General features: G+C 44.4%; 1 protein-coding gene across 1 annotated transcript in view; it reads left to right on the top strand.

Annotated features, from left to right (window-relative positions):
- Nucleotides 1–22,048, top strand: part of MYBBP1A (MYB binding protein 1a) — a 63,079-nt gene that overhangs the window by 11,459 nt on the left and 29,572 nt on the right. Inside the window, exons 13-23 of the mRNA XM_075518243.1 lie at nucleotides 284–392; nucleotides 795–882; nucleotides 2,007–2,158; nucleotides 2,873–2,962; nucleotides 3,661–3,801; nucleotides 4,504–4,668; nucleotides 5,733–5,890; nucleotides 6,742–6,876; nucleotides 8,128–8,239; nucleotides 10,306–10,437; nucleotides 12,299–12,367. Of these exons, the coding sequence (XP_075374358.1) occupies nucleotides 284–392; nucleotides 795–882; nucleotides 2,007–2,158; nucleotides 2,873–2,962; nucleotides 3,661–3,801; nucleotides 4,504–4,668; nucleotides 5,733–5,890; nucleotides 6,742–6,876; nucleotides 8,128–8,239; nucleotides 10,306–10,437; nucleotides 12,299–12,367 (1,351 nt within the window). The remainder of the gene's footprint in view (nucleotides 1–283; nucleotides 393–794; nucleotides 883–2,006; nucleotides 2,159–2,872; nucleotides 2,963–3,660; nucleotides 3,802–4,503; nucleotides 4,669–5,732; nucleotides 5,891–6,741; nucleotides 6,877–8,127; nucleotides 8,240–10,305; nucleotides 10,438–12,298; nucleotides 12,368–22,048) is intronic.

The raw sequence follows: 22,048 nt of genomic DNA, 5'->3' as shown, positions 1-22,048 counted from the left end.
TTTTCTGGTGCTCTTTTCTGAGCTTGATTTCCCATAAAGGTCTATGCCTTGGCTGCAGTATTAGGAATCTACCCTGTTCCCAAGTGCAGAGGTTTTTATAAGCCACACAAGGTGAGATGCTATTGTTGGGTTAAGATTGTATACTATATGTATGTCCAAGTTCAATAAATTAAATGTTAAGTACAGAAAATGATACTATAGATTTGGTCATGTTTTTAGTCTGATCATAAGAGAGGATTTATTGTTGTTATTGTGAAAGACTCAAAGGGGTTTCTTTCTTCAGAACACTTCAGTCTGTGAAGAATCTGCAGAAGAAGGAAAATAAATCGGACAGTGCCAAAGTCTTTGCTTTCCAGCAACTTCTGCTTTTAATGGCCATTCATCTTTTCAAGGTAAGACCTCTGAAGCATATTTGAGTGGTGTAAAATGGGCCGATAGCTGGGCTTTCTGAACAGTGAGCTGGAGAGTTTCTTTGTGTTCAGAGATCCAATCTTTCACAGCCTATGGCTTCTAGAAATGGGCAATTGGCAGCTAATAAACTGTGATTCTTACACGGACTGTAGACAACTTACAGGGGTAAAGCTTGGCCTGAGCATTAGTTTTGCCCTTGATTTACTGCTGAGTGGAGCAATTTTTACTTAGATTCGTATTTTCTTCTGCAGAGGGGTTGTAATAGCTGATTTTAATATCTGTACGTATTTGGAGAAGTCCTTAGATTCGGGGTATATTCCTTCTGTTGCTGTTGGTAGTGCAGAATTCAGAGAGGGTTTTACTGTCTACTTGTGATCAAACAGAATCCATCTGAAACAATGGATGTTCTGAGTGACCTTCTGAACTGCACAGAGAGGGCATTCAGCAAAGAACCTAAGAAGAAAAAGACTGGTGAGTTCTTCCTCAAGAAAGAAATGGAGTGGGATTGTTAACAGTCTGTCAAAAGACAAAAGATGGCAGTTCTGCATTAGTGAAGCACTCTGACTGCATCAGCTCTGGCTTGATGTAGTTATCCCTAGGAGAATTCCCTCTCCTTCATTCTCCTTCCTTGTCTTTGTAAATCTCTTGTCTCTTGCTTCAGCTCTTTATCCACATACTCAGTGGGTTGTGTTCCTATGTGCCTCTTAAAGGATAGGTGGGCTTCAGAGCTGGCTGTTGTTCAGATGAGAAGTGTCCAAGGGAGTTCACTCATTTTTGAGTCCTTGTTCTGTGCTGATCAAGAGCTTGACTGAAGTGGTGGTACCTGCCTGGGCAAAGCTGTGGGCTCTCCTAACAGCCAGTAGGCCTGAAACTTAGTAATTTCAGAGCTCAAGTTCTGGGCAAACTAAATGTGTCCTGTGTGTAGATACAGCCTGTTTGCTGATTTAGGGTAGTTCTTGTTTAGGGCCTGTGGAGCTAGGTTGGGACTTGACCAGGAAAGAACCTGGCTTGGTCTTTTGACTTCCTCTCTAACTGTGGTCTTGTTGTTCTCCTTAAATCTCTGTGTAAATTTGAGGGTACTGTGAAAATAAAACCTGTAATTCTATGGTGCCTTGGTTGTATGTAGATCAGGATTCCCAAACTTTTGAACTAAGGGACCAGTTTAAAATGTCAGCACTTTTCATGGGTTGCTGTGACTCCTGATTTCATTGGAAACACTACAAAATGTACATACTTTTGCTGACTAGCTGCTGATTGCTTTAAGGTGGCCGGGTAGGTGTTGCATGATTTGCAGAACTGCTAATCTAAGTAATGATTTAATGAATAATAGGTTTTGTTACCTGGTAAGGCTTTGCAGTGGCCTAAAGACAATTTCAGGCATGTTTCTCCCTACGGTTAATAGCCTTCCAATACAGCTACAATCTTTAGCTTCACACTTAATTACTTCTGGTCTGTGTTGCTGAATGAGTACTTCTAATAGTCAGCTAGAAGGACTATCTTTTTTTTTCCTTGGTGAATTTTTCTGCAGTCTGTTATTGATGTGCCAGTGCCGTGGTTTTGCCCCTTCCTGTCATTGTTTGTTTATTCCTGTGCAGACAATGCAGAACCAGGATGGGTTGAGGTGATGGTGGAAATCCTCCTCTCCCTCCTTGCCCAGCCCAGCCTACTCATACGTCGGATGTCAAAGAACGTGTTTGTACGGATATGCCCTAACCTGACCAAGAGGGGCTTGCAGCTGATCCTGGATGTAAGTGAGGCACTAGTAGGGTATTGTACTGTTCACCTGTGTTGTCCCTAACAGATGTACAAGCATGTCTCTATTTTGGGGTTAAATAAAAGCCTCCTTGATTTAGAAAATGTCTGACAATGTGTGCTACTGAATTTTAAATGTAGCTTACAGAGAGTTGTTTTGGTTGTTTTTTTGTTTGTTTGTTTGTTTGTTTTATGGGAGCCTGAGATCTGCTAAATTTAAGCTGTATTCTTTGGTAGTTTTATGCTGAAGAAATTCCTGGGTCAGTTTATATAGCTGGTAGATTTTATATCTGAGTATAAATGGTAACAACTTTTTTCTAGAAAGGCTAAGCCTAGAGGTGCTAAAAATAAGTGACACTGAAAATCTGAATTGGTCGTACCACTGAGTAAGGTGGTGTCTTCTGAGAGAGTAATATGGGGATTGCAAGGATGTGCTGTCAGGTACTTTATACGATGAACATAATACTTCATTTGTAACAAATCAAAATGTGTGATGTCACCAACCTCTTCAGGTTTCCCCACCTTTTTTGTTACTTACAGAAAGAACTTAGAATATTAACAAACATGATTTTCTAAGCCAGAAAGTTGAGTGCCCTTACTTACTATTTCATTATTCAACTGGCTTACTGTGCTGAAATTCCTGTCCGTTGTACACAAGAAATGCATCAAAACAAAACACTGAAAAACCACAAGGCCCTCTTTTTTGCAGGTTCTTGACCCATACGAAGAGCAAAATGAAGAAAGTGCTGTTGTTGTGATGGAAGAATCAGACAAAAAGATCAAATCTGCACAGGACACGGTAATTGATGTGCCATTGCCAGTGACAAATACTCTTCAGACCTTCACTGTTTAAAAATAATGTTTCTCCTGATCTGTGGTAATAGACATAATTGCATTTCTCTGTCTTGAGTAAAATGGCTGTTGCTCTATTAAGATTTATTTTAAAAGTGCAACACACAAATGGCTTGTTGGAAGTGCATGTTTATTAGTCTCTTGGCCTTGAAGGAAAATGCTGTTGTAGGTATGGCGGTTTGAATAGATGACTTCCTGAGAACAAATGACTGAAGTTAGCCCAGGCTTCTCTTTTTTTACAGCCACAGACTGAATCGTTGCTGTGATGCACAGCCACCTGAATTCAAGATCTCGGGTTTTAAGAACTGCAGAGATTCAAGTCACAAAGCATTACAAGCATTAGCAGAAAGGAGAGTTAGATGGGGGCTGTTACTTCAAATGTTCCTTGGAAGCTTCTTTTTGATACTCATTTAATATGACAGAGAAGTCAGTATTATGTTCTGCTTTTACCTCTTGTGAAGATCTGGTATCTCCTTCTCTGAGGTGTCTTTACTTGAATCTGAGGGCTGGAAGGCAGGGGGGTGAGGGGAGGCTTGAGTTTTTATTTCTGAACACCTGAGAGTTGCGTGGGGCCTGAAGAACGTATTCAGGCCCCGGGTCAGGAGGTGAACTTTTCAGGTCAGGAGGTGAACTTTTCTTCCTCAGGACGAGGAAGGAAGCGAGGACTCCTCAGATGAAGGCGGCACTGAAGAAGAGAATGACAGTGGAGATGAGGAAGAGAATGAAGAAGTTGATGATGATTTTCGCAGTCAGCTGATGAATGTTCTCCAAGCAGGGAATGCATTGGTATGTTTTCACTGCCTACCTTGATACAGGTACCAGGAGGTTTGGGATGGTGAAAGATTATCTAATACCCACATCCTATCTGAGCCCATGCAGTGATAACCCTGGCAGTCATCGTTGTATGGCATTTGAAGCAGGAGGTCAGGATCTTCAAAGCAAGCTGTGGGATTAAGTCACTTGTTCTTTTATTTATTGTTAGTGTGTCTTGAGTGCTTTAGCTTGTCCAGTCTAGCCTGATATAGCTTGTATTCCTGCCTGTAATAAATAAGATTGATGTGAACTAAAGCACTGAGATACTGTTACATGGTGCCTGTATTGGCTGGCCTGTGTGGAGGAATGTGATCCCTGTAGGCCACTCTGGAGACTTCTTGTAGCAGCATTGGAGTGTGGCTTAATGATTCCTATAAAGGCTACAGACATAGCAACATATGACACAGGGGGAGTCAGTGTCAAAACCTCAGCCTTTTCCCTCTCCTGATCCTCTAGCTCTACGTGTTAGTACTCTGCAGCCAGGATTACCTGATAGGAAATATGAGCTAGATTTCTCATGGGTCTGAGCATCTGTTTTCCCTCCTCATGTTGTTATTTTGGGTCTAGAGGTAGCTACATCCCTACTGTGAGTCTGGTCTTGGCTGTGGTTCTCTCCCCACTGTCTTTTTGAAGTACATGAGATGACATGTTGTTTTTGCATTCTAAAAACAAAAGGGAGGAGATGAGAGTGATGAAGAGCTGGATGATGAGGCTATGATGGCTCTTGACAAGAACATCTCAGCCCTTTTTGCAGCGCAGCAGAAACGGATCCAGGCGAAGAAGGATGAGAAAGACAGGATGCGGAAAGAGAAGATCCTACGGAGGGATTTCAAGATTAAGGTGGGAGATCAGTGTTTGGTGTGAAGACCTCTGGCTTACTAGCACATTAGTTGTAGCCTACTGCATGCCGTGAGCTACTTAACTCTGAACAGCTTGGACATTCATGTATGTCATAAGCTCCTGGATGTCGGGACTGGATTGTTCTGTACAGCACCTGGCACAGCAATATCGTGGTCAGTGACTGGGGCTTCACAGACCTACTTCAAAACAGAAAACAAGACTGTGCTTTTAAAAAGTGAACTGTGGTTTCCATTTGCAGATCTGAAATGCTTCCATTTATTAGAATCTTCCCCACACATACCCAAAGGCAGGTGCCTGTCAATTTTTGTAAACTGGACAAGCTTGATGTGCCTTACGTTGACATGCATAAAATCCCTCCGGTAATTTTGCAGTGTAAGCTTTTTTTTGGCTTGTTATGCTAGTAAAATCAGGAGGATTATGATTAATGCTCCCTGGTTATTTGTAGCTGACTGTAATACTGACTTCAGGCCACCTGGTGTCAGCATGGACTGTCCAGGATATCCGGGCATCCAGGGACAGCTCCAGACGCTCACTTATAGAAATGTCTGGTGTCAGATTAGCCAAGGTGAAGGCTGAACGGTGTAGCGACCCATTGGCTTTACTGCATTTTCATTCTGATGCTGTGCTACAAGAGGCTGATTTTATGCTACTGCACTGTCTGGAAGTCAAGGGGGGCTTGCCGGGGTGAGAGCTATCAGTCAGTGATGCTAACAGAGATCTGTGCCAAGTTATAGTGACTGCAGGTCTGTCCAGGTGGCAGTGATTCTCATAACTGCTGTTTCTAAATGGTGTCACTGCACAAAATAAAGCTGAAGTCAACAGACAGCCTTTAATCCTCAGTTTCAAATTTTTAATTTTCAGTTTCTCATGCCGTAACAGTACATATGATAGCAGAAGGTGTACAGATCTCAGCTGTAAATAGTTTTCTTCAGCCCTCTCCAGCTGCTACGTAGCCCACTCCAGTTTGAAGGAGCTGCTCTGGGTAGATACATCATGTTTCCCTGTCTGCCTTAGTTCTCATGTCAGTAACTCTGTGTTTGCAGGTGCTGGATCTGATTGAAGCATTCCTGACTAAGCAATCAGAGAACCCCTTGGTGTTTGACATTATTGAGCCCCTGCTTCAGGTGATTGAACAATGCATGAGCTCAGACTCTGACAAGCAGGAGGTTGACTTTCTCCAGAAAACAGCCAATATCTTCAAGTAAGTGTCGTTAGTCCCCCAGATAACAGGCAATGGCTTTTTAATAGACACCAGTGGTGTTGTTTGAATCCCAGAAGTTGGCCTTTCTAAGACTGAAGGCAATTGCTATGCTTATAGATCGTGTAGAATTAGATTACTAGCACCACACAGGCACACAATGCTTAGTCACAACCTGCAGGAAAGAAATTAGGATCTGGGTTTTGTAGTCTAAGGGACTTCAAGTGTCAAACCTGTTTGCAGGTGGAAACCTTAAGAACAAACACTGGTATTGCAGGCACAGTGCCATGTAACTGAATATCTCCACAGGCCTCTGACTTCCGAGTCAGACCATGCAACAAATCCCTAGGCTTACAGAGTTGCTGCTGTGGCTGGAACAAAACTCCCAACAAGTTATTACTGAGACAGGCAGAGTGCAAATTCTCTCTGTTCATGGCCAGAAGTGAGGCTTGATACAAGCTAGACACAGACATAATGCATGGTGCGTGTCATGATGTGTCCTCTGCACACCGCTCCCTGCCATCCTCAGCGCTGCTCTAAAGCATTTTCAGTGCTGCTCTCTACCCCTGTTGAGAAACAGTTCTGCAGTAGCAGGGTTTGAGGCAGCCAATCCCCTTTGTGGGAGCTCTGCAGGAAGGTTGACTCTGATGCTCAGATAGGTTCTTGAAGGCAAAGAGCAGTAAGTCTCCTCACCCTTCTTGCCACAGCAATGACTGCCTCTTTTGCTGCCCACAGCTAGCACCATTTTTGTTTATGTGTCGCCCTGAGCCCAGTGATAAGGGTTCACAGCAATCTGTTTCCCAGAGCTCTTTCTGTAGGTAATGGCTTTGGGTTTGTTTTTAATGCTCTTTCAGGAACTCATTGTGCCAAACTAAGCAGTACTGCAAGAGAGTGGATGCCCTGCAGGAAGATTTGCACGCTTTTGTGGAGAGGCTTGTGAAGAAAGCCTGCAAGCACACTAACTCTTCAGTGGCTCTCTATTATTTCAGGTGAGTGTTCAAAAGGAGCATCTCTACCTGGTGCTGTGGGCTGGTCTGTAAGCAGGCATAATGTTGCATGTTAAAACAGTCCGGAGAAGTGAGAGACTCGATGAAGGCTAGGTGCCAGCATCTGCATCTTACGTGAGGACTAGTCAGTCATCCTGGCAGTCTGAAGCACTTTCAAACAGATGTCCATTTTTTGGTGATGATCTCCTATGGGCTCTGTGATACAGAAGTGGTGTGGTATCAGCTTTGCTGATGGTGATGGGAAGCGCTTCCTTGAGGCTTCACTGGGGAGTAATGCATTGTGTGTGATTCAGTGTGGGGATGAGTGTAATTTATAGGGAATCTGTAATCATTCTGTAAATACAGTGGTTTACTGTCCCCATGATAGCACAATGAGGACAATAACGATTATGAGTCCTGACTGTACGTACCAGTATTCACTCCTTTGCTGCTGAATATGGGTGGGTTAGGATAAGCCATATGTGTATTTGTTAGGAAACATGAGCAGTCTTGCTGTTTCCTGGTGTAAATGGGAGTGCCATTTACCAGTAGACTCTCGTGTAACTTGCAGGCAGTTTCACGATTACTTTCATACTCAGTCTGGGATTTCTCAGCACAACTGTGTATGCAGTGGGTACCATGTTGCGTGGTTAACCCAGTGCCATCGGGCAGTGTTGGCTCTGCAGCAAACCTGGCTTGTGGCTGTACAGGAACCGTGGTACTTCCTGGCAACACAGGGCTGGCTGCATGTGCTGTGTGGCTCCCTGACAGCTTCCTGGTGGTGGCGGTCCCGAGTGGAGCTGTGGCCAGTAAATACAACATTTCACAAAAGCAGAAAGCTGTCTGCATGCTCTCAGTTGATCTGCCTGAGTTCTCCAGGCACACAGCAGCCTGGGCTGAGAGGGCTGCACTGCAGTGCTGGCTGAGCTATGCAGGCTCGGAAATCCTGGGCAAATGCAGAAGTCGTCAAGCAGTACTAGTCAAAAGCATGAGCTTGAGGAAACCAGGCTGATAGTGGGGATGTTTGACTGCAGTGACAGATAATGAAATGATGCAGCCTCCTAAGATTTATTTGTCTCTAGGTCTGGCAAGAGTGAGTTAGACTGGGAGAAGGGGCCCTTGGACTCTAAAGAGCCCCCCTTGGTACAGAATAAGCTGCCTGCATCATTTGGTCTCTGCCCTCAGGTGGCTTTGCAGTGGCACTGTGACACTGTGGTAACTGCTATGTTCTCCCCTTTTCCTTTTCTTTTTTAGTGCCTCATTATACCTGCTCAAAGTGTTGAGAGGAAACACATCTGCTAAATCATCAACTCTTCCTACCCCTCTGCCAGAGAAACAGAGCAACACCATCCCGCAGGCTTGTCAGGTAAGAAAGCAGGCTGCTCTTGAGGCAGTGTTTTTTGCCAGTAAAGTTGCATTTCGCTGAGTGGGCCTTGCTTATGCAGTCTCACTGTTCCTGCTGCCTGCAGATACCTGTCTACATGATTTCTTTTCTGTAAAGCTGTCAGAGGTTTGGGCTGAGTTATCTCAGGGTGAAGACAGTGTGGAGCAGCCCTGATTTCAGTGGTAGCTGTTTGCAGGGAGACTCTTGATCTGGTTGTGCTATGGGTGTCTATTACTTGGGGAGCCTTACTGTCTGGTTCCCTTTCACCTGCTGTCTCTGCTGAATTTCACAGGTCTCTGAATTTGGTGACCCTATATATTGGGCAGCCCAGTCCAGTCACCTCCATAGAAACCTAGCAAGTAGTGTTTTGCTGGCTGGCCTGATACTTGCCTCTGGACCTCTCAAATTATGTGCAGGAATTAGTGCCTTAATCCTGTTGACATTTTGTGGGGGAGGAGAATAAACAGAGCTACCTCATGACAAGGGAAGGCCTGGAAATTACAAACACTGAGATATTATTAGCGGCTGAAAAGATAGCCAATGTTTCTAAGGCTTAGTGAGAGTCTGAGTGTTTTTCTTTCCAGGAAGGCCCAGCACAGAACAAGAGCTGCTTGAATTAACACAAAGTGGGAGATCTGTGGGGAATATAAACAACATACTTGATGTTGAGGCTAGAGTGAGACATGCTTCACAGCATCCTTGTGCAGCTTCACAGGGAAGGCTATTATTCCTGAGGGAACAGAGCTGTGGTCTTGACCAGCCAAGGACACAGCCAGCAGCTGAAGTGAGTTGCCGGTTTGAGGGAAGTGACACAGTTTAGTTTGTGTGATGCTGCTGGTGGTGACATTGTGTTGGGGCCGGGAAGGTTTTGCAGCGGAGAACCAGAGACAAAGGTGTGGTGTGTTTCCAGTGAGCAGTGCTTTGTGAACGTAATCTGCAGCTTTTCAGTAAGCAGCAAGTGGAACTAGAGCAGACCCTGTGATGCAGTGGCCAAATTTATGGAAAAGCCTGTTACTATAGATGAAATTTTTTACAGTAAACATCTGCATGGGAGGAGGAATCAATTTTTTAACCTGCAGATGTGTATGTCAAAGTACAGAACTTGACTAGGAAACTGGAGTCATATATTTCAAGATCCATCTCCCCTGTTCCACTCTAGCCTGTGTTCAGCTGCAGTAGCACTGGGAGTTCAACCTGAGAACAGGACACAACATTAACATGGCTTTAACTTGCTATGGCACCATGGAAAAATTGCTTGGGCAGAGGTTCGTAAAAGGCCCTTCACTATTGTGAAGATCACGGCTTTGACCTCCTGGGCCTTAATTTTTCTTTCTTCCCAAAGAGCTGTGCTTCCCTGGCAACATGAGAACAGTCAGGAATGTCAGGATGCGATGCTCCGCACTTTGCTCTTCATTCACCCCTGTGTTGTTAGTTGAGATCCATATGGCTTGTGCAGGTCTCAGCTGGTTATTGCGTGTCTGGGTTTCTTGTTCCCCACCAGAGGGGGATATTAGAGCATTTACACAGTTCTGGGAGTGCTGGATCCCTGACCACAGCTAGGGCTTGTCTGCTGGGCACCTAGAAATCCTGGACATAGCTGCTAAGTGTATATAGATATCTACATACACTAGTATCTACAGATTCAGATAGCTCTGCAGCTGAGAACACCATGTGCACAGCACAGCTGCTGCAGGATGGTCTTTGAGTGCTCTGTGAACCTAATATGTGTTAGACATGCCCACCACAAACCCAGAAGTACAGCCCCCACACTACACTACATGCAGTGTTTGTAGTCTTACTAGAAAGCTGTGCTGCTCTTCACTAACATGGTTATACGGCTATCGGTACTTGGGAGAGCATGTCTGGGGCCTACTTTGTTGTTTCTTCATGGTTCTGTGTTATATCTCATAAGCCTCTACTATATGAACTACTCAAGAATATTTAGTTGTTGGAAAAATCTGTGTGCGCTGGTAGAAATTACTTACTTCATTGCTAGTGATTCATCCTTGTGTTTCACTGGAAACTTTTTTATTCTGCTTTTTCTATAGCTTTTGAGCACAGGTTGTTTGGATATGGAGAGGGTGACTGTAATATATCAGCAAGCATTGACACAATTCTTGACTAAACGGAACAGTGCCCTTACGAGCTCCATGTTCAATGATCTCTTCACACGCTTCCCGGTAAGTGTTGCTGACTGTGTGGTATGTTGTCTTCTGGTGGCTCCAAAGTACAGTTGTAATTCTGGGGAAAGTAGGGAGAGAAACTCCTCCACTTTATTGCGGGCTTTTAAAACTGCTGTAAGGTTTCCTAGGATCTTCACCTGCTCAGACTCTTAATACTGTGTGTTTTGATAGCAACGCTGCAGAAGGCCAAGATTTCATTTCTGGTTTGGATTGGGATACCGCATGTAGAACATAGATGAATAGAAGGCTGCTCTTTGAAGCACAGCCTAAGAAGCTCTAATTTTTTACCAGTATTCAAGACAATGTGGATGAGCAAGGTTTGCACAAAGGCAGCAGGGGCCAGTTTGTTTAAACAGCTAATGTAGCTCTTGTCCAGCTTTGCTCCGACTGCATGCTCAGTTTATCAGTTTTCTTCCAAGAAGACTGTAGAGCATGGAGTCTAATTGGAATCTGATGTGCAAGCCGGATGTTCAGACGGTGTCAGTGTCTGAAATGTTTGAGGTATTTCCTGCAAACTTGACCTATGCCTGGAGCTGGTCTCCAGCATGAGGACAGCCAGTTTTTAAGACACAGGCCTTGGGTCTGAATGTCGTACAGTTCTTCAGGGATTTTTAGGTCAGAGTGAGGTAAAGACAGTTGCCAGCAGCCCTTTCTCAAGGGCTTCAACCTTTTAGAATTGATGTCCGACAGGAGGGTGGGAGGAGACATAGGCTTGTATAACTGGGGGAAGATGCTTTCAGAGTCTGAGGGAATCCATGCAGGAGAGAGTTCTTTTGCATACCAGGTTTCTTAGGACACCAGCCCATGATGCCACCCACATAAGTTAGTGAAACAGGGGGAAGAGAAGGGACAGCAAGCTTAAGATCCCATCTGCAGGTTTCTGGAGCCTGTGGATTCCATGCGACTGTTCCTTGCAGAAATGTCTTTTAAAATATTTAAGCTCATCCCTTTTATAAAGAAAGGTAATGATATACATGGCTACTGGCCTGTTTAAAGCTGAGCTTTGCCCACTTGCTAGAGCTGTCTGTTCTTTTAGTAGTCTTCTTATCCCAAAAAAGAAGCCGTTTCAGGTGGTGTGGTTGGAATAACCATCTGCACAATATGTCAGTAAACCATGCAGCAAACTGCTGTCTGTGCTTTGTCAGGGCCAGACCTTCCAGTGCCTGATAGACAACATTAGAGGTATGCCAGTAAGGTATTTGCAATCCAGATGCTTTCTCATTTCTTGTGTCTGGATTCCTTGTGCCTCTCAATTTGGAAATATTTTGCCTATAAACATAGAAATTGGTGGATTAGGCCGGAACAGAGGTTCATCAAGCTTTGCTGACAAGTACCCCTCCTCTAGAAAGGTTGTTTTGATCAAGACTTGTTGCAGGGGACAACTGTAAGACAACCTGTCTCTAGGGAGGCTTCCTCCTGACACAGTTGTTTCTGGCCCCTTTAGCATGTGGATTCAGATCTTTCCCCAAGCTCTGACATTCTCCAGTCTAACTCGGCATGTTCTCCTTTGCCTCTGGGACTGTTCCTCTGCACGAACTGAACTACCTATGTAAAGTATCAGGCAGATGCAGACTTAAATCAAGAACCAGGCAGAACACAGGAGGTGAAATCTGTGCCTGATTTTTCCAATTTAAGAGTTTTGCTGCTGATTTAGTTGTGATCAAGATTTCACTCAGGGCTGGTGTGAGCAAAACTGTTAATTTTCAAATAAGCTGTTGCTGATATCTGGGCACTTTTCTTTCTTGTGGCATTTTCTTCTCACTCAAGAAGCTGTGTAAAATATAGACTGTTTTGCTTGAAAAACAAACCTGTCTGTCAGCAAACCAGTAATAAGAGATTGGGTCTTTCTTTGTTACAGATCATGTGTAAGCCATTAGTAGATATTCTTGTCAAGTCTATCACAGCGGGAGCCAGGCAACATCAGCAGGTAAGAAGGAAAGCAAACAAATAAAGCTGTATTAAATAGTCAATTGGAGAAGTCACTTAATCACGGCAGCTCAGATGGTGCTTAACATGTTTATTGCTGCCTTTAGGGCTGCCCAGTTTTGAGAAGTGGGCTTCCTGAGGGAGAGCTTTTGCAAATACTGCCTTGCTGCTTCAGGTATGTGACTGAAGTTGTGGAAGTAGCTTATATATTCACAGTCATGGGGGTTCTTTGGTAGCATCTCCTTTAAAAACTGCCTGCAGCTTTCAGGGTTCAGGCCTGATTGTTGTAGGGGTTGCCTTCAGTCACTTATTTCTTGATTACTTTCTGATTGGTAAGATGTTCCTCTGTATTAATGCAGCATGTTGTAATCCTTGCCTCCTAATGCTAACTCGAGGTTAGCTTCTTGAGTCTGTTCCGCGCCTTGCCAGCTGTCCCACATTTTCTAGGCCATGTGCTTCTGTGTCTAGTTGAAAACCACCTGTACTATAGATCTGATTTTTGATGGTTGATTGCATGTGCCTGACACACAAAATTAGTGGAACCTTATCAATAAAACATTGCAGGGTGACTGCACAGCTCACTGTTGCATGGGCAGGGAATGTGGCCTGTCTGGATTTTCACTGCAGCCTGCGCTGCAGTGGGGGTGCCTTCCATGCAGTTAATAATCAAAACCCCTTTAGGCCAATAGCACTGTGTCTCAAACTTTCCCACCCCCTAGCTGTAACATGCATCTGTCCCCTGCAGAAGTGCATCCTAGATTGACCTTTCTGTTTCGTAAATAGCTGTTTTATTGTTTCTGATCATTGGGGGGAATGTGGAGGGCTAGGTGTGGGTTTACTGTAAGGCTGCTTTATATTGTCAGTGTAAATTGCATTTCAGGCTCTTTTACCCAACAGCAATGCCTCTGATTTAAACAAGAACAAAAAAAAAAAAAAAAAAAAGAGAGAGTGAATTAAGCTATTAGTAATTTCAGTGGATAGAAATAAGGATGTGTTACACAAATAACAAACAAATTAATTATAAGGCACATACTTGATCCTATCCTCAAGAGACCAAGAACAGCATCCCAAGCAGACAGCTTCATTTATGTGGGTATCTTTGCTTCCCCACAGGGAATAGCATTGTCCTTCTTTCAGGGCTTCCACCATTATCTGCTCAAGCTTTGTTTCCAGAGCCTGTTTATCTGTGGGTGGGAGGAGTAGAGGAGGATGTGCAGTGCGCTGTTTGTGGGAGACCTGATAGAACATGGGTATACTACTGTTTGAACAAAGGTGACATGGAGAGTAAGCTATGTAAAGCCTACGGAGTTTGGAGTTGCAGCTTTTTGGTTTTTTGCAGACTGCTTCCTTCTCAGGAATTCTGGCTTCCCCTCATCAAATGTCCAATTTGCCAGGTTTTCAATTAAATTTTCCCACTGATTCTGAAGGCAAATGTGCTTTGGCAGTATGCTAGGGCGTATGGTAGGGGGGCAAGCTAGGTGGGTGTACGTGGCAAAGTGATGTCCTGGGTAAAGCAGGGGGATAACTTCTCTGGAGTCTCTGCAGCTCCTGGCAGCCTCTGGGGGAGTGAGGCAGAGGGGCTCAGCTACCAAAAGGGCTGTCCTAACTCAGAGTCCCGAAGACACCAAAGGACTCCTGATACCCTGACTTTGGCCAGCCCCGATGGTTGAGAGGCAAGCGGGGTAGTCTCCCATTTTCAGCCCCTGAATATTGGCCTCTAATCTTTAAACTAGCTTAGTCCCAGAGGCATGAGGCTTAATTCCCCTTCTAACACTCCTGTTATTAATGCCAATCATTCTGGCTATGCCTGCTGCATCTGTATGAACAGCTAATCCCACTGTGATTTTTGACTTCGTGGCTCTGCGGATCCCTTTGGCAGGGAGTCCTCAGGGCCGTGCGGGGTGGGGAGAGCCATGCTCTGCAAGGCAAGGGGGAGGCTCATGGCTCTGGCCAGGTGTCTTGTGTTAGCCTAGTAATGAAGCCTGGGGCTCTCGCCCAGCAGGGCTGCTGGCCACTATTCAGCTGGCCTGGGGGAGGCCCTTCCTACGGGAGTAGGAGAAGTGGATGTGCCTTCAGGTAGGGCTTCTAGGTAGTTTTGAACAAAAGGAAAAGTGGTTCATGAGGAGGATGTAAGGGGGGGTGTTCCTTCCTCCTCACCCCGAATACCTGGGAGTTTGTGAGAGCAGCATGGAGGTGGGGGGTCTGTTCCATCTGTCCTCTCAGCCAGACTGGTCCCTGAGTTTTTTAAGGCCTTTAAGGCAAGATCTTGTGACCACTGGCGTACATGTCCAGCTCTTACTTCAGGGGTCTCTGCTCTTCCTGGGGCCTCTAGTGTAAAGTCAAACTTGATCACTAAGTGGTCGCCCTGTACTAGCCCGTTTGAGGTGATTTGCAGCACGTGTCCCTGTGTGGTCAGTAAGCCACACAGCGTACAGCGAGGCCTGGACCTGCTTGGGCTCTTGTCAAGAAACAGCAAACCCAAACTGTATGTGAAATGTTGTTCCTGTGCCTTCTGTTGTGGGCTGCTGCAGCTCTGTTGAACTCAATTTCTGGGCAGTTGTAACTGAGAGAGGATCCTCTAGGAAATGCAGGAGCCATTCAAATGCTGCTCAGTGGTGTTGGCATGAAGAGGAGCAGTCTGGCCTCTCCAACCCCAGCCATTTGTCCTGACCCTGGGGACCTCGCTGTCTGTCCTGACCCTGGGGACCTCGCTGTCTGTCTGGTGCCCAAATGTTCATGCAGTTACATCACAAAATGGACGTGAGGATGATTTGGCTGAAAACTTACCTTCCCCTTGCACACATACTTCCCCCCCCCTTTTGCTGTGTTAAAATTAACTTGTTCAGGGCACAGGGGTATTCAGTTCAGGGGCAGGAGTGGCTGGGTGAAAGCTGTGATTTATTTCATTAAACAGCAGTGTTCGTTAACATGGAATTATGGCTTCTGTGAAGTGAGTACGAGAATATTGGAAAGCAGAGTTTGTCTGTGTGGACTGTTGGCTGTAGCTGATGACTCGAGCAACTGTGTCTTGCATTGCTGCAGCCTTTCTGTGCATCCTGTCTCCCTCAGTTGCTCACCTCTAAAACTCGGAGAACGTCGAACCCTCAACAGCGGCGTTGTGTCTGTAAAGATAGAGGTGTTTGTAGCTATCGGATGGGCGTTCCATGCCGTTCTGGGAGGTGCATTTCTTTGGCCTGTGTGATTGCTGTAGAGAAGGGTCTTTTGGAGATATCCAAAGGCAGGTGTATCAGAGGGTGCATCTTGATGCAAAGCTTAGCAGAAAAAAAGGAAGCTTTAGAACAAAAACTTTAGATGGTATGACTGAAATCAAGTCAGTCCTTTTCCTCTGACACTGTTCCTACATGCCTAAAGCAGCAGTAAGGTTGTTCACCTCCATATTGAAGTAATTTGTGAGATAAAACAAACGGCACTTTGGGGGGTGAGAGCTCTTAAGGCAATTTTAAACCTGGCTCACAGTGGTTGGGTTGGTAGGTTTTCCTAGCAGTAAGCTCAACCTGTATAACAAGTTTCAAACTGGAAAGGTGAATTTGCAATGGTCTTACTGAGACTGAACTTGAAACTGAAGCGTGTACATGTGGCCAAGTTCTGTTCCTCTGATGTTACTCCTGGAGTGCGGATGCCTGCAGGAGACAGTAATACAACAGTTTCCCTGGAAAAGGAAAGAGCTGGAGAGATTGGTGTCAGTTATGAGTGGGGGAACAAAGGGCAAGCGATGCTTGACCCCAGGGGAGGGGGGTTGTCATCCCACCCTGAATTCACTTAGTACCTGTTTAAATGTATAGATCAGAAAGATACAAGATGAAAATCTGTGTGACGGTGGATCTGCAAAATCACCTTGTTTCAGGGAGCTCATGCATCTCACCTTTTGTGAGACCACACTGACTGCAGGACACTATGAATCATATTCTGCCAGTTCAAATGCACTGTGACTGCCAGCTGGTGCTTTGAATGCTCGGTGTTACCTGTTGGCTGGCCTACTTTTCGAACTCTGCATTTCTTGAAGTGTGGAGCTAAAGAAGAAAGACTGCTGTCCCAAAGGTGCCTGTATACGAGTTAAAATGCTTCAGGCTTTTAAAAAATGAACACACTAACATTTGCATGTCTTTCATTTATTGAACTGAGAAATCTGGTGGGGTTTGCTGTGGTTTGTTTTTTTTTTTTTTACTACAGTAGGAGTAGGGATCTTTTTCCTAAACTTTGATTGATCCTTGCTTTCCCATATGTATAAGTTAAACCAACATATAACTTAAAGCTGCAGTGTTTTCTCAGAATACAGCCTGCCTCATGCCTGTGATGTGTTCTTGTACTGTTGTCTACTGTAAAAAGAAGTGGATAGGAATTGTATGAAATCACTAGATTGTAAGCAGCTACTATGAAGCTTTTCAAGAGGACCTTTAGTGTGTGAGAAGTGCTACAAGTTAAAGTAAAAAAGAAAGAAGGTGGTAAAGAATGAAATTTTTTGGGTAGTCTAATCCAGCTTGTTGGATACGGTTCTGAGGACTGAGGTCCTGAAAATCAGTCACACTAACGATGACCTTTTACTTGCTGTAACGGCCAGCAGAAATGTCTTCAGTGGTAGAAAAATGGGACCGGTGCACACCTGACAATCTTTTTGTACATATAGGCAGATTTGATAGCTTTCTCTTGCCAAGAAGGTGCTTACACCTGAGTAAAGTGTAGCTAACATTTTTAGAATCCCATACCTGCATGCATACCTGCATACATATATGCGCTCTAAGTAGCTTAGGTACAAATGACAGCTAGGGATATCGTCTTCAGTGATAAGACCAGTATGGGAAGATGACAAGTCATCAAAAATGGAGCTTGTGTTATGCCTTTGAGTTGACCTAGTGCTAATGAATTTTATTAAGCTTCTGGCGCAGATGATCCCACTGGCAGTGCAAAGCCTTGCAATTAGCCAGGCAGAATGTGTGTGGTGCTAAGAGGTGGGGGAGGCTTGTGCTGTTTTGTTGACTAAGGATGTTACTGTCAGTCTGATGCCTTCCACAAGCACTAAACACATTCTCTCAAATTCTGTTTAGAAAAAAGATGTGTGTGAGCTTGTTCTCACTTCCTCCTTTCTTAATGCAATTTGATCTTAGTACTGCAATTGTTTTCCAGGAGACCTTGACCTTCAAATTACTTCCTTGTGCTTTGTTTCAGTGGGTGCAGTGTTGCTTTTTCAATACGCACAGAAGGCTTGTCTTTTTGACTTGTGCTGATGGAGTGTAAACCAGGGATCAAGATGTGTTTAATTTAATGATTGTTGCATGACTCAGCTACATACCAGAACCCTCCTGAGCCTTAGGTGAGGAATGTCTTCCTGGTTTATTTTTAGCAGCATCAGTATGATGAGCATAGCTACAGTAACATCTTGTTCTGTAACTGTGTGTGGTCTTGGGCTGTCCCTCTGATGCTGTTACAGCACAAACCCCTCTGTGGTGCATTGCTAATTGTGGTGAGGTTCTGAATGCAGTGCCCCCCCGCTGCATTCTCATGCATGCTGGGGCTGCCAGAGGACTGGATGAGTCCGTGAACTAATGCTTCTACCCTAACAACTTAACTCTGTTAGTCTGAGGATCAGGTGAAGATGTGTGGCTGGTTATATTATGGTACCCAGGCTTACTGCTGATGCAGGGTTCTGCAGGCAAGTGCATACTCCAGGTGCCAGCTCTGAACTGGAAGCCGGCTGAAGGACAGCCTCTCTGGAAGCCTGGACTGGAACAACCATGCTTTTCCATGAGAAATCCAGCCTGTTGACCAACGGTATTGGAACCAGTTGGGAAAGGAAGACTAGTAAATGAAACATCCATTGCTACCAGGAGTAAGGTGTTGTCCCCACCTCGCTTGTACTGGCAGACACTTAGACCACTTCTAGTCTGTAACTTTTTCCTAGGGTTTAGGCAAATACCTGTCCCATGTTCTTTTCCTTTGGGACAGGCGCTAGGAGTGTACATTTCAACACAGTTACTAAGAGCCTTTGCAATTATTTCTGCACTGTGGTCACACATCAGTTTGGATATATCCCTGCCTTCTTGTTTACATTTAAAGCTATATTGATTGAGGATGTTGCAGTAGCTGGGAGCATAATGATGCTATATTTGTCCATCAAGTGAGTTTATTTTCTATGATGTGGCTAGAACTCTGCAAAGCTGATGTAAGTGCAGAGCTGTCATGAAGCTAATAAAAGTAATTTTACTTAATGTGGAGATGAGAATGGGCACTGAGAGTTCAAAATGTCATCTTATGTCATATAGATTCATTAATGTTTCAAAACATGTTTTTATAAAGCAGTCTGTGACAAGGAACCCTTTAAGATCTATCTAATAGATAGTGTATTTTAGGTAAGTTGCTAATTAATCTTGGTGCTTTGGCAGTCTCCCCAAAGGGATCAAACATATATAGACATAATTTTACAGAACTGAAGCAATTCTGTGCCAGAGCTGCCATCACCAGAAGAGTAAAATATGATCCCAAAGTCCTGCCAAAGAGGCCTTGGCTGGTTGACAGTTATCCTTCTGAATGGTTTAAGTTCTTTGTAAATATCTAAGTTAAAAAGTAATTAAACTTTAATACAGCAAGAACAGTAAAAGCACTGCAAAGCATCAGAAGCCAGCACCCCTCTGTGTGTATATGTGAGAGTATTCCTCTTCGTGCTGTGATAGATGAATGGATCACTACATTAATGCACTGTGCCTTGCCTGCATTCTCACAGATAGTTTCCAGCAGGTGGTATAGGAAGGACTTGTTGTGGAATATTTTGCATAAGCTGTTACTAATAATGAAGCAAAATAAACCTCCCCAGATAAGTACCAGCACCAGTTCAGCTCTACCTCCTTTGTATCAGAAATGAGAACCAGGCTGCTGATGCTAGCTAAGCAACAGGCCACGACTGAAGGGTACCATTCCTTCAAAGCATCCTCCGTCCCCTTGCAGAGATGGGACACGCTGCGCCTGTGTCCTCCACAGAGGTGTCACTAGGGGGAGGGCTCGTCCCAGGGTCCGGTTGAGGCGAGCAGACCTTCAGAGGGTGAGTTACCCACAGGCAGTGATAGCTTCTTGTGTGAGGTAGTGTTAGAGTGGCTGTTGCCTGCAGACGACTTCTTTTTTGTCTTCCTCTGTTCAGTATGCACCCTCTCTTCAATGAAGAGAAATCATTTGCAGCTGGAAAATGTATGTCAAACTGACATGCTTTGGCTCCAGTCAGTGTCCTACTCCTGTTCCTGTTTTTGTTTTGTGTAAGGAGATGGTCAAGGAGATCCTGTGTTTTGCAAGGTAAAGCTGAACTATGGGTGGGCTCTTGCACATTTTTGAGCTATGTGATCAGGAGCCAGCAAAACCCTGTGACATGTACTAGCTCTAGGTATGTAAACTGTCCCTCTGAAGTTGAAGGGGGAACAGTTGAATGCTTAAGTGCTTTGCTGGGTCAGGGCCAGAGTGCTCTACATTTTTGTGTAGAGATTTTTAATTCCTAGACCTTTAGGGTGGTTGCGGATGTGGATTATTGCATCCCAACCTTTCATTTTTGAGTGTGTGTCTTGCATTGGGAGAGCTTAAAGAAACTATCTTCCTTGGGCGAGTTGGAGGATGTTGACAGCATCTATAAATAGTCTCCAGTGTTCTTTGGAAAGGTGTCTGATGCCATAGTAAAACAGCTCTCTCCAATGAACTGTTTTAGAAGGCGTGTTTCTCTCTCCTTTTCTGAAAATTTTAAAAGATCTGTTTAAATTTTTCAGGTCCTCCTGACAGCATTTAAGCTGAGCGTCTGAAATCCCATGGCAGGAGTTTTTACTTGTATTACTTACATTGAGAACTCTGTGTGCTCGTCGTGTATTTCAGTTGAACAAGGGACCCCTGTCACTGAGTCTGCAGGGTCTCTTTGGAGTGTCAGGCATGTTGTTAGCTGTTTATGGTTATTTATTTTTTCCGTTGTTGTGGTTTAGCCCCAGTCAGCAACCAAGCACCACACAGCCGCTCGCTCACCCTCTCCCCCCCACCTGATGGGATGGGGGAGAGAATTGGGGAAAAAAGTAAAATCTGTGGGTTGAGATAAAGACAGTTTAAGAGGACAGCAGGGGAAGCGAAAATAATAATGATAAAAGAATGTACAAAAGAAGTGATGCACAATGCAATTGCTCACCACCTGCTGAACAATGCCCAGCCCGTCCCTGAGCAGTGATTGCTGCTCCCTGGCCAGCTTCCCCAGTTTCTATACTGCACATGACACCATATGGTATGGAATAGCCCTTTGGGCAGTGTGGGTCAGCTGTCCCGCCTGTGCTCCCTCCCAGCTTCTTGTGCGCCTGGCAGAGCATGGGGAGCTGAAAAGTCCTTGGTTTAGTGTAAGCACTACTTAGCAACAACTAAACCATCAGTGTGTTATCAGCATTATTGTCATGCTAAATCCAAAACACAGCACTACAGCAGCTACTAGGAAGCAAATTAACTCTATCCCAGCTGAAACCAGGACACCGTCATATTGGGGGTTTTTTTGTTGTATTTCTTGGTGCCTTTTAATGGTCCCCGTGTCTTTTGCAAAAAGTGTCTAGCAGATAGATGCCTGCATTGCCCACATACAAATCCATAATGATAGCAGGCATTAATTGACTGGCACAGAGAAACTGCTGTCTTAGCAGTCCCAGTCTTTATACTCCACCATACTTGGTACAGCACAAACAGAAGATGAAAAAGCTCCTACTTGCCTCTTCATTCTGATTCTGGAGATACAGACTGTTTATTCTGCTCACTACTGTTGAGCTGATTGTGTTGGTGATCATGTAGCAAATCCTCAGTAATGGAGGAAACATTCTAGTCTGTTGCTGGGAAGAAATAAGAAAATTAAAAGGTCACATACGCTTTAGTTGTTACCGTAGACACAGCTTCTGGCAAGAGCTATCCAAGGATGGGACAGATCAGTAGCATTAACAGCCCTGCATATCGGATGGGCTTGCTGAGTTAGATATATACCATATTGCAGTGATTTTCTAAGACTGAGTAATTTCCTAGCCTACTAAATTAAACTTGCCATCTGACACATGGGGAGTTGATAGTTTTTAAAAAGAGAGTGAACCACCCAAGTGTGTTCTGCTCAGCCTGACAAACATAGCCCCTTTGACAATTTGATGAGTAGATACTTGTGTAGAGCAAATGGGAAAAGTTTGCTTGGAGGCAAGGTCATTGCCATGTATTTAATAACAGCATAACAAAAACAGGAGGGGAAGAAATGTCTGTGGTTGTGATTAAATTGGTGACTATCTCAGTTGCATGGGCTTGAGTTATATTCATGCTACAAAATATTACAAAAACATTAAGATAGAATCCCATTCTGTTGAAGTTCTGGGTAATGATTTCTGCTGTGTTTACAGTGGGCTATTGGATCTTGGTTTGGAAATACTAGCAAGTGTGTTGGAAGGGTGTTTTGTTGGCAAGTGAAGAAAGATTAGGGCTTCTGCAGCCTAAAATGAAATGTCAACCTGGGCTGTATTCACTGACAAGGATGTTCTTAAGAGTTCATGTAGAAAGTAGTAGGTCCCTTTTTGTTGTTTTTTGGGGGTGGGAGAGGAATGGGGTTGGGCTGCTTCTGTTTCTGCTTTCCTTGGCATGTATTAAAATGCCACTCTGCAAAAGGGAAAGCGCAAGAAAGGAGCTCGGATTTCTCTGC

Source organism: Mycteria americana, chromosome 15 (genome assembly GCF_035582795.1).
Source record: "Mycteria americana isolate JAX WOST 10 ecotype Jacksonville Zoo and Gardens chromosome 15, USCA_MyAme_1.0, whole genome shotgun sequence".
NCBI lineage: Eukaryota > Metazoa > Chordata > Aves > Ciconiiformes > Ciconiidae > Mycteria > Mycteria americana.
Note: the sequence above shows the minus strand (reverse complement) of the source record. Positions and strands in the feature narration are given on the sequence as shown.